This window comes from Lineus longissimus, chromosome 3, assembly GCF_910592395.1.
Source record: "Lineus longissimus chromosome 3, tnLinLong1.2, whole genome shotgun sequence".
NCBI classification, from domain to species: Eukaryota; Metazoa; Nemertea; class Pilidiophora; order Heteronemertea; family Lineidae; genus Lineus; species Lineus longissimus.
The window spans coordinates 23240302-23258842 of record NC_088310.1 but is presented as its reverse complement, the minus strand read 5'-3'; the positions used below and the strand labels follow the sequence as shown (position 1 = coordinate 23258842).

At 40.1% G+C, this 18541-nt stretch overlaps 1 protein-coding gene across 2 annotated transcripts in view; it reads left to right on the top strand.

The window, feature by feature from the left end:
• The window catches only part of LOC135484269 (uncharacterized), a 48321-nt gene extending 32512 nt beyond the window's left edge, over positions 1-15809 (top strand). Inside the window, exons 6-18 of one of the 2 annotated variants that reach the window (XM_064765584.1) lie at positions 592-754; positions 1126-1424; positions 1709-1880; positions 2451-2501; positions 3569-3819; positions 4884-5028; positions 7186-7353; positions 7553-7717; positions 9108-9276; positions 9713-9863; positions 10150-10405; positions 10766-10862; positions 11245-15809. In XM_064765584.1, coding sequence (XP_064621654.1) covers positions 592-754; positions 1126-1424; positions 1709-1880; positions 2451-2501; positions 3569-3819; positions 4884-5028; positions 7186-7353; positions 7553-7717; positions 9108-9276; positions 9713-9863; positions 10150-10405; positions 10766-10862; positions 11245-11659 — 2502 coding nt within the window. In that variant the 3' untranslated portion in view covers positions 11660-15809. The remainder of the gene's footprint in view (positions 1-591; positions 755-1125; positions 1425-1708; positions 1881-2450; positions 2502-3568; positions 3820-4883; positions 5029-7185; positions 7354-7552; positions 7718-9107; positions 9277-9712; positions 9864-10149; positions 10406-10765; positions 10863-11244) is intronic. The other variant, XM_064765585.1, reaches the window with a different exon arrangement.
• The last annotated feature ends 2732 nt before the right edge of the window (positions 15810-18541 follow it).

Below are 18541 nucleotides of genomic sequence, written 5' to 3'. Positions count from 1 at the left end.
CTTTCCTGGAAGGACCCATTATAGCTTTGCAGGAGTAGTTAAGATCAAGTCATATCGTGGTACCATGATTTCAGTAAAGAGGAATTGCAGCCGGGATTTTTCCGGTGCTGACTAATAAAATCACTGAATCAAATCTACTATTGACTTGGTTGGGGTCCTCAACATTTCATGCTAATGACTTGCATCGAAAGAAGGTTTAGATTTAAAACATTGCTGATTCAGGTGCGACGGTACAAAATCTTACCGCACGATTCCATTGATTAATTAAAACCTTTTCACTCAATTAAGGAAACTGTTGTCTTAATGGAGGATAAAGATCTTATTCGCCGTTTAAAGTGGGAATTTATTCTCTGTAAAGATCTCCTGAGAGTGATTCGAGGTGATTACATGCTCTCATCAAAAATCATAAGAACGCTCTGGCGAAGGTGGTTACTATGTATTAGTGGCGTTGAGGTTTGGGCGAACAAAAGACGACTGCTCTTTTTCTGAACGTTGGCTCAGTCTCCGCTCATCGGTTACATTGTACATGCCTTATTTTCTAATATAAATATATCAGACTAACGCAAAATGTGGATAAATTAATTTTTGCAGATAATTGCACAAACAATCACCCCAGAATTAGAATTCAGTCTTCGGCAGCGAGGGAAAGAATTTGAAGAATTCAAACTGATAGCCATCAGCGAAAAAGGAAAAATAGCCGAGATAGTCTTCAAACCAAAGATGGATGCGCCGATGAACATGGTGGAGCCTACATGTAAGCTGCTTGACGTGATTGAGGGAAATATATTTTGTTGTTCCAAAACATCCGAAAGAAAGGAGTGTTTGCCCCCTTCAGGATTTGGTGATTAACTTGACACTGGCTAGCTAACTGGATAATCACGGTCATTCCTTGTGAAGACCAACTTTTACTTTTTTTACTTTAATTTTCAACATTGATACGATTTGGCATGAATCTGTTAGCATGTTACCTTATTCGTACGGACTGTATTGTCCACTTCCTTGAGATAAAAAAAACCTTCATCGTTATACCCGGTTTAGATCAATTTATGTAGCTTTGATTTCTGAACATGGTCGCACTTCACCAGACATAAGTTACATTTGTATTATGTCCTTTACCCTTGTCAGCTGGTTACAAACTTGATAATGGGAGCACCACACCAAATGAAAGCAGCAATATAGAAGTTGGCTCAATAATTCCGCTGACCAAGGCCCCGCCACTAAAACTAAACGTAACGCAGACTTTGACCACGGACAACGGGACGATCAGGATGATCCTGACCTGGCCAGCAGTGGCAGAGATGTTCACGGTCACTTGGGGGTTGCTCTCTTGCAAAGCCTACAAGGATATGAAGCTGCCTGATTGCGACAAGGTCCCCGATTTCTACAGCGTACTCGTTTGGAAAAAGGAGAAAAACCAGCAGCAGGTAATGTTTGATTTAACCTTCATGTATGTTTCTCAAGATATCAAGTTTCATGTTTTTGCTGTGTAACTTCATTTTAAACATGGATTTAGGGCGCAAATGATGACTTTCGAGGATATACCACGTGCAATCAAATTCTAATATACTGATATATTTCTTATTTAACCAAACATCATCAGTCTTATTTTCTGCCATAACCCAGCTGAAGGAAAGTGAAAGGCTATGCCTTTCATATTTTATTTTCAAATTCAGCCTAAAGTAAAACGTATAACATGTATATATTTCAGATAATCTTTTCTCTGGATGGCCTCACATTCAACTCCCATTACTTCTTAGACATCCTTCCCGACGAAAAGTCAGGATACCAAATAGCAGATCGGATGGACATCTGGACTCCAGTATGTCACGTACTAGATGACACATTCACAAGATGCCTAACCCTGCAGGATAGCGCTGATAGTGAGTCTAACATTCTAACACTTAACAATATTATTAACCAATGTCAACCCCCACCTAACACTAAGAGTATACGCAGTTATTTTGTTTCGTGGGTAAGCTTTTCAAACTTTCTTATTAATACGAAATGCTAATAACTAAATTGATGAATTTAACATTGCTAAAGATAACGTAACTCATTCTTGTTGGCTATAGAAATGTCTTTGGGAAAGAATTATGGGACTATCACTCTCAAATTTTGATTCGTTCAGACCAGCTCATATCTAAACAGATCAGCTTTTGTTATGAATGACTCCATGTAGTGTAACTTCTCGTAAGCAATAGAATACCTAATATTTCTTTGGGCTACAATATCATATTCCTCATTATCCATGTAGTGTATCGCTAAGACCTTTGTTTCAGCTACACCCTCAGCTATGGGTATATAACCATAACATTTTGATAATTCTCAGAACAGTCATTCGAGCTGTGATAATGAGAGTTATCACAAGTTGCAAAATACGGAATATGCAGTTCATCATTTGATGGACTGTTCCTCTTTTCCCATATTGACCCTTTACCCCTTAAAAACAGGGCGTCGAAGACGAAGACGAAAAAAACGTAAACGTAAGCGTAAAAAGCTTGGTAGGTACATATTTCCTAGAATGGTAAAATGTTTGCCTTGGCTGGTAAAATATTTTCCTTCGCTTGGTGAAATATGTTCCGTTGACCAAGATGAACTGTTCTAAGTAGAAAGGTCAAGGTCAGAATTGAAAAGGTCACAGGTCAAAGTAGAACAGGTCAAAGGCAGGGGTGGTAGGCGGAAGGGTGAAGGACGACGAAGCGCAGGATGGCAGGGAAATACAGTGTGGGCCTAAACATATTGATTTCTATCAGTTTCTTTCGTTTCAAGATTTATGATTTGTCAATCATGCATTATGAGAGAAATTTGGGCCTGGTTAAAGGATAGCTTATAAATCTCTCAAACAAATCACGGTGAATCAAAAAAGCAACAAAAGCAATTATTGAAACGAACTGATAGATATGAAAATGTTTTTGACTCAACTTGAATAATGTACAGTCTTTATCAAAACAAAACTACCGAGCTGTGTTTGCAATACTTTTGATCTATAATACAAACTGTGACATAATTTAAATTTTTGATACTGAGTGTGATTCTTAAACGCTGACCATATCCATCAAAGAGAGTTTGAATGGAGAAGCACGCTATGGAGGTCACATTACCACAGGCCTTAAACGACTTGACACTGCTTAAGGCTGCACAAATGTACCGGCAGATTGTCACCGCGGAGGTGGAGGGTTCGATTCGTGGTCGATGAGCTTGCTTATACAAAGGAGGAGTTGGGCTTCTGTGGCAGTGGACATTCGCAATATAAATGTCCCAGTTGACGTTCAATGATCAACTCAGTCACATTGCTACAAAATATCAATTTCACAGGCCAGCATCAGGGTATATAAATTATGTCACAATTTGTGAAATTAACCATGCAACTATTGCAAACGTGCTTGAGTAATTACCTTTGACTTAGGCTGTACATTTCAGGACGCTATAGGGGCTTATCAGATGATCATAGCCGGTGATCAACATGATGTCTGTGGTATTGTAGGTGAGGCAGTAAATCTTATACTCCATTGGAATGACTCCGACATAAAAAGGCTCTTGGTTACCTTATTCCCACTTCACTATTCAGCTCCGAGCTACACCTGGCCTCTACACGGGAATCTCCACTACGATACATATTCCAATAAGTTCGTCGCTGTCATCAACTGGGATGACCCCTTCAACTACACAGGAAAGTACCAGGTATTCTGGCAGAAGTGGAAGTTCTCGGACGACAACGAAACGAAGGGAGAAGCAGAGGGTTTCGCAGCCAATATTGATGAAACGGAGTATTCTACTGCTGAGATTAAATTGGAAGCAAACAGTGCCTACATCATCGAGGTAGGTGGTTTTTGTTTCAGTTATGTATAACTATTGCACCATAAGCAGTTGTGCGATTAGCTACTGTATCAGTGATCATGTTCATAACTTCCATTCTGCACAACTTTGAGATACAATCGTCGACCATGTTAAAATCACCTATGGGGGAGGTTCTCAATCTAACGCCAACTGTTATCTAAGCTGTTTTTAAGTGATGGTGAGAGAAAAGTGAGAGGGATCCACTTATAATACCGGCATTGTTTTACCAGTTTTACTACCCACTTGATTAACCAGTATTTTTTCCATCAACGATTCTAGAACAACGATCTCAGCTAAGACGGTCATAGAAGAATGCAAATCCCGACTCCCCTGCAAAACTGCATTCGCCTGGTATCATACCTGGTTGTCCCCATCAAATCAGCTAATATAGAAAATGAAGCAAGCTCTTTCCGTTTGCTCGGTCATCAACAATCAGATGTCATTACCGAAGACATCAAATGATCATAACTAAAACAATGCACTTCAATCTTATCCATGATTATACCTTCTTTCATGTTACTTTGCATGAAATGATGCTAATTTGCTGACCACGATAACAAGCCTTTTTGCTAACGCTTTTCATAGTTCATGTGCACAAAGTCATTATTTCTTTACATCGGGGTATCACTTGACTGAACAGGTCATGAACCGCTGTCGAAAAATACACGATCAACCAAAGGTTATATCGAAAGGAGCCGTATGGGAAAGTCAGATGCAAGTTAGAAACTGACATAATAGTAAAGACACTTTGAGCTATTGTGCAACTATATCAGGTTAAAAATATATCATGGTTTATTTTATGAGTTAACATTCTCTATTAGCACACTCTCAAAGCAACCACAGATCTAAACGAAGCCAATTATGATTAAGGTTTCTTGCTCCATGCAGCATCCCAGCTTCTTCATTACTACAGCTTCCTTTGTTGCCAAGCAGCGTCCATGTGATATTTGAATGCATCCATCATGCACGCCGCGTGTTGACGTTGCACAAATCGACCATGAAATGGAAATGCGTGGTCAACCTTAAATACCTTCTTTACCCTGCAGGCAAAAACATCGGAGCAAATAGACATAGGAGATGGCAGGCCAAGATATCTCTTTAGTCAAAAGTTGAGGATCAATACTACCGATGGAGAGCAACTCAAACTGGCCGCTGCTCCCTCTCATGGTACAGTCCAGCCTGTAAAACAACGTACGTTTCAGGTCTTGTATAATCCCTTTATAACCTTGGCTCAACAAGAGGTACATTTATTGACATCAGTCAATCAAGCGCTAACTGTCGAAGAACTGAAAAGCTGAAACTCCTGAAACTGTCAATGTAATGATAGTTTCAAATTATACGTGTCCATGTGTGGCCACTGTGTGTGTTTTTAGGCTTTCACTACGTTGATGAAGTATGCGTTCTTGACGATGAACTTGAACACTACGACACAGCTAACTTCGGGAAGAAGCGTTCCTTGTGACTTTCGCAAATAAAATTCAGAAAAAAGTACATGTAAATAAACACACCCTTTAAAAGATTACGACATCAATTCTCATGTTTCTCGACATAACTTTTATATCAAATTGTCACTGAAAGTGTAGGTTAAAGTGGGTGTCTATAAACCGAAGACCAAAGACCGAAGACCGAAGATCGAAGATGGAAGACCCCCCAAAACTATAAAACGAAGATCCCCCCAACTATAAAAGGAAGACCCTGATGTCAACTATAAAACGAAGATCCCCCCATCTATAAAAGGAAGACCCTGATGTCAACTATAAAACGAAGATCCCCCCATCTATAAAAGGAAGACCCTAATGTCAACTATAAAACGAAGATCCCCCCAACTATAAAAGGAAGACCCTGATGTCAACTATAAAACGAAGATCCCCCCAACTATAAAAGGAAGACCCTGATGTCAACTATAAAACGAAGATCCCCCCAACTATAAAAGGAAGACCCTGATGTCAACTATAAAACGAAGATCCCCCCAACTATAAAAGGAAGACCCTAATGTCAACTATAAAACGAAGATCCCCCCAACTATAAAAGGAAGACCCTGATGTCAACTATAAAACGAAGATCCCCCCATCTATAAAAGGAAGACCCTGGTGCACGTTTGGATTGTTTTTTGGATTGTTTTTTGGATTGTTTTTCTGTATGTAGGACCAATTCCATATTGGCCGTGTGATCAACTAACCTGCTGGGAGCCTATGACGATACACACACATGCACATAGAAACAGCTTCTGGACGAAGCTGAGGGCTGGCTATGATGAGTACAGTGAGAAACTAGGTCATATTGGAGCACGGCTGCATGGTAACAGGTACGGGGCTCCCCGCCTTATGTAAACTGTGCCACTAAGCTGCTAAGGCTAGACACGACTGGTGTAGTACCCGGTACACTTACTTTCTCAAATCATTAATGTAGCATGGACCGAAAATGAAAACAAACTGTGCAGTAACTGAACATGAGAATGAAAACCATCAGGGTCTTCCTTTTATAGATGGGGGGATCTTCGTTTTATAGTTGACATTAGGGTCTTCCTTTTATAGTTGGGGGGATCTTCGTTTTATAGTTGACATCAGGGTCTTCCTTTTATAGTTGGGGGATCTTCGTTTTATAGTTGACATTAGGGTCTTCCTTTTCTAGTTGGGGGGATCTTCGTTTTATAGTTGACATTAGGGTCTTCCTTTTATAGATTTGGGGATCTTCGTTTTATAGTTGACATTAGGGTCTTCCTTTTATAGTTGGGGGGATCTTCGTTTTATAGTTGACATCAGGGTCTTCCTTTTATAGTTGGGGGGATCTTCGTTTTATAGTTGACATTAGGGTCTTCCTTTTATAGTTGGGGGGATCTTCGTTTTATAGTTGACATCAGGGTCTTCCTTTTATAGTTGGGGGGATCTTCGTTTTATAGTTTTGGGGGGGTCTTCCATCTTCGATCTTCGGTCTTCGGTCTTTGGTCTTCGGTTTATAGACACCCGGTTAAAGTTCTCCTTTTGTGATATTGAAGAAAATACGAGGTGTCGAATAACAGTAACCACACTGGGATTACGGGGAGAAAGCCTTGAATAAAATGGGATACAAATCATTGTGTGCCCACTTCTGACGAAGCTTATTTCGGAGAATTGCTCTCAAGTGATGGTGTCAATGGTCGTTGAATTCAATTTAAAGCAGCAGCTTTGATAGGAATGGGCGTTTAAGGTTCAAATATTTGCTTTTACGTACTATGTGTAGTAGATAACGATCTCATAATATTGTACGGTGCACTTTACTTTGTAAAACAGCTTTATTGGTTACAAGAAAAAGTATTTTTGTATCTGCAAATTCTTTTGGCCTAAAACATTGTGGTCTTTTTTATTTCAGAAAAAGTTGAAAATTCGAGAACGGACGTAATCGCAATTGCGGTTGTTTCAGCAATAGGAATATTTGTGTTAGTGGTCGGAATAATCTTGTGGAAAAGATGCCGTTCCGAGATAGCTATTGAGAAGAAGGTCGTGGCCAGTAGTAACAGTTATAAATCCGCATTTGGAGGTGAGTTGAAGAAAACGGCGTCAGCAATATACATTACAGATTTTAGACCTATGCGGGGATACGTATTTTGTCTGATCAAAATTATTGAATACAGCTGCAATGAGACACTTACTAAGTATTTTACCATGAATTACCCTTGACACGTTTAGTCAAAGGATAGAAGTTTTCCATTTTAAACACATGTGCACTTTTTTTACAGAAGACAAGAGCCGAGAACGGATGGACCCGCTCCTTACGGTTCGCGATGAATGGGAGCTGGACCACTGTGACATCAAGTTCGGCAGTATGTTAGGCCAGGGTGCCTTTGGCAAAGTTATGACGGGCGTCTGTGATGACCAGAAAGTTGCCATCAAGGTATTGAAAGGTAAGAATCTCGACGTTTCCATTAACAATTGATAGTGAGGTTCCGCATCGCTCACGAACTACGATTACGAATTTCGAATTCTTTGAAATTGAAAGACAAAATTCATGTGTACGAAAACTTCGAATATCGTCTTCGTAAATCGTAATTCGTGAGTGATGCAGAAACTCACTGGCAGCACTCTTCAGACGAATTATCAGCTAAAATGTGTGACAAAGTAGCGCGATCACCCACCACCATCCCAGTTATTAATAAACACAATCTCCATTATCCGCGTTTCGGGTGTGGTCAGTTGTCAACATAGGTTGTGACGAAAATATCAAGTTATAATATTGAAATTCGGCTTGATCGCATGATAACATACGTGATGACAAATCCGAAAAATTAGCAACCTTGGTATGTGATACAAATGCAAGCCAAAATGGCATAGAATATCAGCGACGCGGCAGCGTTGCATCCTCTCAACCATGCTCCGGTATCCAAAGTATTCACGGGGAAATCGTATGAGTGTCATCTCCTTGATTTCATAATTGACAATTATCACCACATAAAAGAAGCCAAATAATGCGGGATTTAAGCGGATTTTCGTGCGATCGCGATTCTAGCGCAGATGCACAAAAAGCGAAAGAAGTGCTAAACGCTGGGTAGCAGGGATAAGGATGTTACGTCCGCGCGTGTTATATGGGTTCCTTACGCTCTATGATCGTGGTATTAAAGGCTAAATCAACTGCGCTACAAAAAAATGGTTGGGGAATTTGGTTGGTCCATTATCTGGTTTAAGAATCAATGTAGAATACTGGAGAAAGGAATACGGTAGTTGAGGAAAATAGTAAAAATGTGTGACAAGAGACCATATCGTTATTTGTGTTGTTGCATTGTTCTCATTGGTGATCCGTTTTCCTATCAATAAGATTTTGTGAAAGATAAAAGACATTGTGATATTATTCCTGGTTGAGGAACTTCTGTTTGATCATCAGTACAACAAAGATCAGTCGAGGATTTTAAGTTAACTTCAACTAACTAGATCAACTGCAACGACCTGCTTTGCCTGTAACATCAGAATATGGAATCAGGGGGAAGAGCCATGTTGAGAAGTTGTGATGGTGTTTCATTTTATAATTTTGGTAGAGAAATTTGTCATGGACTTGGTATTCTTTAACGTAAGCCGACTAACGACTCAGGCAACCACACTGGACATGATTCCCCACGCATCCCGTGTGTTCATGTCCAGTACTGCCCGAGGTATGGTTAGCACAATGACCCACCTGAATTCGAATTTGAAAGTCTCTGATTACCTGTGACATTATCAACGTGGCAGCGTATTCACTTCAAGAATCTCTTTGAGGTTGTATTGCAGAACATTTTCTGATTTGTGGCTGTTTTTTTCGTTTAGATAATGCCCCGTTGTCCTACAGAGAAGACTTCATAGCGGAGATAACCCTGATGAAGAAGCTAGGCGTTCATCCCCACATTGTTGCCCTCATTGGGGCCTGCACCATCGCTGAACCCTTAGCCTTAGTGCTGGAGTACATGCCTCATGGAAACCTCCAGAACTTCTTAAAGTAAGTAAACGTTTCCGTCATGTTGATGATGTGACACATGATGCCAAGGTCGTCGATGTTACGTTGTACACAGGTATATGTAATAGGAAGAGATGAAGACATAGAAGTACCATAGAAAATGGCGTTATTGAGGGAAAGCACTTGGTTCAGCTACGGGTTTAAAAAAACAGTTCGAGCATTTAACCGTTTGCATAAGCATGCTTTGCCATAGTACAGCATGAACTTTTACACCAACTTTCACCAATTAGGGACTACCATCCAGTAACTAACAAAAATAACGCTTTAAGAATGTAGATGTAAATCTATTTTGGCGCTTGTACTCGCTGGTACGTTTGTACCAAGTTCAAATGAACAGAGTACATCTGAGCATTGCTCATGACCAATGAAAGAACGACACTTATATATTATAAAGTGACGAAATGTCTTTCCTTTCCAGGAAATGTCGCCTTGAGGGCTACATCCACCAGAACTCTGAAGGGATACAGGAACTGCAATATCGAGAGCTGACGGAAAGTGGCGAAGATATCACTTGGAACATAACGCCTTCCGATATGCTGTCATTCGCTAGACAAGTGGCATTGGCAATGGTGAGGAAAACCTTCGTTGATACGATCAATGAGCCTGGAAAATGACGCTTCAACATCTTCAGTTTCTTCCCTATTTTACCGTAGGCTTACCTTTAATATCAATGTGCTTAACACTTCATTCAAACTTTTCAAATCGATTCCTACTGTTCTTTCATATTCATACATTGTCATCCCCCCTTTCTGTTACTGAACGGGACGAAAGTATAACAGTCCTTGAGTATGACACTAGATTTCATATATTTTTCCAAATCATTTAAAATGTTAACCACCGTATTCATTTTTATAGGAGTACATCGCCGACAAGCAATTCGTGCACAGAGATTTGGCAGCGAGAAACGTCTTAGTCGGCCCAGACAAGCTTGTCAAACTCTGTGACTTTGGCTTATCACGAGATGTCTACGGAACGTGCGAGTATCATAAGATCACGAGCGGCAAGCTGCCCCTGAAGTGGATGGCTCTAGAGTCTCTCCGGGACAGAATATTCACCATACAGTCAGACGTGTGGAGCTTTGGTATTTTACTTTGGGAAATCGTGACGATGGGTAAGGATTTTGATTTATTGGTTCTTTTTATTAGTTGAAATAACCGAAAGTACCTTGCTTCTACGACGACAACGAAAATGTCGTTGCGTCGTGATGGTGGGGTGTAAAGTTCGACTTCGGGTGCACTCTACGGGAAGACGTTTCCGTGTGCCTTCTAAAAACAGCGATTGATGAGTTTTTCTTTTATCAAAGAGTTGAAAGAAATTGGGAATCAAAAACGTCGACGACTTTCAGAAAAATAGGTTACTAATTAAACAGGCGAGGAAAACATTTATTGGGGAATGATTCCTTTATTTCTTTAATGCCCAAAATGCTGCCAAACTTCAGTCTTCAGACTGAACAATTTTTTTCCGCTTTCAGGTGGTTCACCGTACCCAAGTATTGCCTTGGCCGATCTCTACGTAGTTTTGTGTAATGGCTACAGGATGGATAGTCCAAGCAACTGCTCTCCTGAAGTGTAAGTAAACATATCCATCCGATGTCAATCACGAAGTCAATCTGGTTTGTAAATTGGAACAATTTTATGTAAAACAGGGTAGTGTCGTGGCTCGGATCTAATAATAGCACTCACGAGGTCTCACGTTTGATCCCCACTGTCAGCGTGAGACTCGTGACAGGTATATTTGTCCTACGTGCCTTTCTCCAACTGCAGGTAAATGTATAAATAGGTGCTGGCAGGAAATGCTCAGGTTGTAGTTGTAAGTTGCAGCTTTCTTCAGAGCTTTCAGGATAGACTTGTCGTAGAGTGCGAAGCTGGATCAATGATAACCTCTACGTTGTTTATATCAGACTAAAATATCCAAAACATTAATTTTTAACATATCTCGTTTCCTTTATAGGTATGACATCATGCATCGATGTTGGGCAGAAAACCCGGCCAACCGGCCAACCTTTACGGACCTGCGGGAAAGTCTCGATCTCCTCTTGGGACGAGAGCTGAACTACCTTCAGCTCGACAACATCGACGTGCCAATACAACCCTCATCGAATTCCAGTGGTATGACACCGCCAGGGTGCTTAACTGTGGATGACCTTGAAATGATACCCTTTGCAGACAGGGAATTGGAGACCGTGCCTCTCACGAGTAGCTCAGAGGTTTTGACTCTCCCGAATGGTGATGTTGACCAGTTGTCAAGCAGTCACACATCGGGATATTTAGAAGCGAAACCATCGGGTTATCTTGAGGCCAAGCCGGGTCTTGGTTTGAATGGATTGAATGGCTTGAATCAGGGTATGTTCACGGATGTAGTGTGATCAAAGTATCGTGGACAGTTTCTGCAAACCATTGACTTGAGGATGATAGCTAGATTCTACTTAGTTAACGTCCAAACTGGGATAGGCCGCGTATACAGTGAGTTACTTGGATAAGTTACACTTCTGGATATTATACTCTGTGTGAAGCCATGTAGTGAGATTTTTGTGATATGTTACTTTTACCGTGTGGCTTTGGCTTAGTGGCCAGTATCGAAAGGAATTATGGAGATTAGCGATAAATGAGCAATATGTTTCAAGTTAGTGTGAGCCTCAGGTTGGTGGATGACATTGATTCCGGGTCAGGTGGAGCTCAGGATGAATTGGTGTCTACGATGTTCACGCCATTTTTTCCGCATCGAAATGGATGTGCCTCTCTGGCCGAAATGGGGAGCTGCGACGAGTGACCAAAGAGTGGACTTGGCCAGAGCCAAGTACGTGACGTTAGATTATTCAAAATGTGCCAATAGAAGGCAGCCTTCTGCTATTGTTTTCGAACAAGCGCTTCTGGACATTTTAAAACAGGGTGTTTTGTTTGGAAAAATATGTTCGAAAAGACATACCTGTGTATAAAATCAGAATATTGTACTTTGGTACACCCGAATCCTGCAATCACTTTGGTGTGCAATATGTTGGAGGAGTGTTCAAACATTGGCAGTTCGAAGGTGAAGATATCAGTGAATTTGAGGGATTTTTTGGAGAAATTAACGAAATGAGAATTAGCGAACGAACTTGTATATCAGTGCGTCAGTGATTCAACACCTTTTTACAAGACGCTCTAGTCATTTTCTGTTTTAAATATTCTTATACATGCTTAGCCATTGCATTGATGCTAATGTGACATTGCTCGGCATGTTAGCACAATGCTTGATATAGTTTGATGCGGAATTGTGCTACTCCAGCGATTTGATCAGTGTTGCCATCTTTCATAGCAAAAATAAGTCCCCTGCTAAGAATCAATAGGTAGGTTGCGCAACCATTATGAAAAGCTACGAGTATGTAAATGTACTTTATTGACGACCTATTTTGAAAATCTCCCCGATTTCCTCGTACCATTAGGTGTTGATTCACGAGTGGGTAGATGATCCAGTATATGGCTTGATGATGCCACAGACCTTCGTGGTTCGTACTTCGTCGTCTTTAGCAGTTCCGAAAGCTGCTTACTATTTTCTTTGGTCGTCAGTAAGCGGGGAACTCATTGGACAAACATGAAATGTAGAAAGCGAAAGGTCATGTCATATCAAGGGTGAGCTACCGATAGATGTTAACATTTATAATTTAGGCCTTAGTAGTTGCATTTTTATTTGTGGCAATATTGTACGTGTCTGGTCAGTTAGTTTTGGGTCGAACCCGCCAAGTGTTGCCTATAACAAATAGCATTAAGTAAAGCCTTGAATTTCTATGTAAACAAGCTTAGCTTGTGGCTAATATCGGCAGCATTTTCTTTAATATTATCATGCGTTTATATAAAGGCAAAAGGTGGCGGTGTCCACGAAACAGTTCCACCATTTTCATTTGCCATGTTTACCAATAATATATTAGAACGGTTTTTTGTACCAATTTAGGAGTTGCTATACCGTACCGTGTCTGTGTGATGTGTACTATATAATATGTCATCATCATCTGACCCAGTGTTCATCAATTACATTTCGCGTTAAACCCCTAAAACATGTATCACTCGGCTAGGTTTTTTTCTGAAAGCATATTTACAATATTTTAAAGTCTGTTGAAGAAATATGATGTGCAAATACAGTTTGTTGATTTTCAAGTTTTCGACCTTTTTCAAGTCACTGCAAAGCTTTTTATTTTTGCTGTCTTTATATCTACTCATTTCGGACTTCTTTAAAAATAGTTTGGGGACGTTTTAGAATGAATAAGGTGTTTTGTTACTGTAAAGTCATTATGGTACATGTCAGCATCGCACGATGATTACGAGTACATTATGCAATCTTATTTGCCGCACAAATTTTGTTATTTTTTACATGCAAATAGTCGCACATCGGAGAGTCATATCTGGGTTGAGTCCTTTCCCGAGACTTTTCTATACAGTCTACGTCATTAAACGGATTGTACTGTCGGGAAAACATCTTGTGAAAAGGAAATACCTGCAGTATATCATGATAAATAGATATTACCGCATAAATGTACAGCTAGCTCTGCTATTATAGATGCCCGACGTAGACGATATGAGGGCAATGTGCGGTCGTCCATTTATGGAGTTATAGCCTATATTTATGGTGTTTGTCATGATGTTGATGCTGCCATGTTACAATATACTAAATGTTAAAATCTTAAAGAATATTCTGGAGTTAAACCATTGTGTTATATTTCGAAAGGGGATTTGAAGCTAGCATAATAATTGAGGAAGTTATTTCAGTAAGTTGAAAAATCGTGTAAGTGCCAAAGAAGGGATCGTAACATTACCTTTGATATTGAGTTGCCTTGTCCTTCTTTCAGTTAATCGGTTACCCAAACTTGTGCAATAACTAATCATTGGTCTAATAGTAGCCTGTTTTGAACTTGCTGGATGTACTGGGTCAGGCATGCATTATTTTTCTAGACCTAAATATCAAATATATCAATATGTGTGTCTAAAATATATTCACGTGACCTTAGACATCGAAGCTCATATTCAATGGTAAATAACTCCAATAACTACGGTGTAATGATATGTTTGAAAAGTCTTGGTTCATTTTAAGTTACTTTAAAATGGAAATTTACAACCCTTTGCTGAGGTTATCTTTTTAGAATTTCAGTTGCTCATATTATCCACCATCTTTTGATGTCACGAAAATTTGTTTTTGGGGCAACGACAGAAAAATGTATTATTTTTCAAGTTTGAATCTCGATGTCATTTTCTGCGCAGTCGTCTGAGGATGCATTTGCAGTTGTTCGAGATCTTCATTTACCATGCATTTATAAATTTGTAAGTTTCAAAGTCTGTTTATATGTGCTAATATTGTTGGTTTGCAGTGAAAGGGGGTCCCCAGGTCACTCTGCCAATCGCCTCGATCTAGACCTGCCAGTAGCCCTGATTTCAAATACCAAAATATTAACGAGGTGATATTGTGGGACAGGGTTATATGGGACCCGTTGTTGGAACAACACAGAGACACGTGAATTTGGGACCAAGTTAAGGAAACTATACCATAACTATACTGTGTATACTTATATGACTAAACGTCGTCTTGCGTTGGTTTTCTAAAATTTGTTATAATTTGTGCCCTTGTGTACGCGTGCCGTTGTCACTGTCTGAGTAGGCCTAGTTTCTGTATACGATTTGTGGGCTGACAGAATCTGCCGATCTGGGTAGAACATCAGAAGTAAATCATCGGATTTTTCATAAGCAAAGTTAAGGACAACTGAATCACTTTGACCCTTCAATTATTCCGTGTCGTCCTTTCACGACTGTGATCCCAAATAATGAATGTCAAGATTCTAGAACGTTTTTTAAGTTCTTGATTCGATATGATTTTCTCACTCTTGGTTAGAAATATTTGACTCATGATACAGATATGTAGAAATCGAGGAAATATAAGATAAAACTACATCCGATGAATATCAAAATTTCGCGCGATGGTTATTCATCAAATAAGGCTGAAGTATACTTGTGGCAAATTAGTGAGGAAAAGTCATTGTGGCCAAGCTTGTGATGTTTGTAATTTTGATGGGTTTATAAGTTGTGAAATTACGAACTCGGCCAACCTGTAGATAATTCCCTCATTTCGTTGTTAATATTCCTTGATGAGGCAAACAATAAATAGACTGTACATAGTATATAATGTATATAAATAAAACAAGGGAAATATATCGATAGGAGGAGTAGAAAGCAAGGAAGTGACAAATGTGTCTTATACGAACCACTACGGCTTGGTCCATTCTCATTTTCCAGTATCTGAACAAAACGCACATTGTGAGAAAAAACATTGATTTATTTCAATGGGAATAATCAAGGATAGCAAAAGCATACATTTTTAAATTCAAACTAAAACACATTGAGTCCACATTTCGTACTCCTCCTCCCGTATACATTTCAAGCGGTTCTACGAGTTTCCCAATGAAGCTAGCCGCAACATCAACTGTTAATGTTATTTCCACACGTTACATTGTTGCATGTTTGTAAAAAATAAAATGATATTGGTTATTTTGCAAACATCTGTTTTCAATTCCTTAACATATATATGTCACCAAAAATTTGGACACTACATCACACTACGAGTCACGAAAGCCATGTGGTAACGGCTATGGATCTCGCCGCTTTATATTCCAGTTTGAAAGCTGAATTAGATGATGAAACATTCTCTTAAATGTGTTACCATACCCACTGTGAAAACTCTTGTCCCTGTAATATGACAGCGGCGTAGACGTCAGTTTGGCAGGATATATGCTACTCATTGTGGCGTACCACTAGTAACTGCCAGACATCTTATGTGTATGTACAACTAGGCATTTGTCGACTTCTTGATCAGACGCCGTACATAATTGAGCAGGGACAGTGCATAAGCGGCCTGAATTCATCGATTTCAGGCCGTCAGTTCAAGCCATTTTGCACAGAGAGCGCTGATGGCAGATTTCCCTTTGCAACCATTATAAACCATGGAGATGAAATGCGGTTGCTGTCTGATACTGTTAATCAATATATTCGTTCATATAGACAGGGTGTCTATCCGATGGCCGTTTGTCGACGCCAGTTATCATGTAAAATAAGCAGCCATGCCCAGTTTTGGGTAACATGACGCGGCGTCCCTGTCAATCTCATCAGGTCAGAACAGTGCAAATTCTACTTATCTCAGGTCACTTATAGTTGAGATTGATATGTGATCGCTTGACTATTTGACTTGGATATTGGAGTGCAGGAGACCTTGTTGGGGGTTAAATCGACCTTAGCCTAAAAAAGCGTCAATATTCCAGAATGATATAGCTCATCGCGGGCACAATGACATTGACATTATAATGTCCTTCCGCCAAGCCAAAGTAACATTTCCTTCTCTGGCAAGGAGGATACGGGAGTTTTGCAACGAATCATAAAATTGCGATATGTGCGTTCATCACCAAACCTCGTACAGTTGATCGTATGGATCAGATTATAGCTTCGCAAAACTACCCCCGACAATCTCAGGACACCAATAAAGATGGACATCAAGATTCCGAGAACACGATAAACACAGATCTGCACGATCTACGAAGTATATCCCTGTTAAACCAAGGTCATCAGTAACAGTGGGTCAACACGGTATATTCTGCTCTACACAAGATGATGACAATGTATTGACCATCAGCACCGACCAATTACAAGTGTCCGTCATACGCCATTTGGCTATTTCGAGATTGTTCTGTAATCGCTTGACTTTTGATTGCGAGATGGTAGTGCAATGCGCAAGAGACCGTAGTGGCAGATAATCGATCTTTGGCCTAAAAATCCAAACAGCAGTCGGGTATATACCTAATATACCTTATCGCAAGCACACTGATATCAGATGTTGTCCATTTAAAGTCTTTTAATTCCGCCAAACAACGGCAACCTTTTCTACTCAGGCACGAATGCAGGGGTTTTGCAGCGGAAGATTTGTGATATGTGCATCCGTCACCAAGTAAACCATGCATAACTGATCATCTTGACCTTCGTAGCATTGCAAGGAATACCCCTCTCAGTCCGGAGTCATCAATCGCAATCAGCCCCACGATATACCAGTCAGGAACACGAATATTGTACTGGTACACTGAATTGTACAGTCTACAAAGCTATCCCAGCCCTGCCAATATCAGGTCGTCGGCAGAAATGATCAAAACGAAATACTCTGATCAACACCTAATCATGACAATAAATTAACCATTCGCCACCAGTTACAAATACTGTCAAAAGCATCCGAAATTCGTCATTATCATCTCTATTTGTTGCACGTTGGTTGTTATTTGGAGATGAATCTTGATCGCTTGCCTACCGATTCAAGATTGCATTGCAAACGACGACCGTATAGTGGAGGATAACGATCTTTGCCTCTTGAATGATTCTAATCAGACAGTATTCGAGTGTGATAGTGCTTATAGCAAGCACACTGATATTGAGGATGTTTGCACCTAAGTCATAGAATTCGACATAGCGAAGTAATAGTTTCTTCTCTTGATAAGATTTGTGATACATGTATGTACATCCATCAGCAAACCTATTGATCGTCTGGACTAGCGTAGCATGGCAATTCTACTTCTGTCAATCGCATGGCAAAAGCGATCTATACAATCTACGAAGTGTATCCCTGCCAATATCATGTAATACGCTGATCCACACCTGGTGATGACAATGTATTGACCATCAGCACCGACCAGGTACTGTCAAAATCAACCGTGATTAACCGTACGTCATCTATTTATTGCACGTTGGTGGCTATTTTGAGATTGATCTGTGATCGGTTGACTATTGATTGGAGTGCAGGAGACCGTGGTGAGGTAAAATCGATCTTGACCTCGGGATTCAGTTAGTATTCGAGTAAGATGTAGCTTGTCGCAGCAGACATGCGATATTTCATCTGAACTCTTAGAATTTCGCCAGGCAAAAATAACCTTGAAACCTCATAACCTGAAAATAACAATTTTGTGTAACTATCTCCCATGGTCTAAATTTCAACAGTCGTATCTAAATAACTACAAGCTAATGCAGCTGTCATTACAAAGAGTGTACCCTCCTGTCAGGCTCTTCTGCCGGATATGAATGGATTCGACAGTTATTCACCAAGGACCTGAAATTAAGTCGCCAGGGATTTACCACACTTTCTTTAACTTTTTCAAAAAGCAACTTTCTATCAAAGATATTCGAGCTGAAAGGGTGGATGTCGTCCTGGGTGCCGACAAATGGTACCCAGGTTCGAGATCGACTGGACAATAAGCACC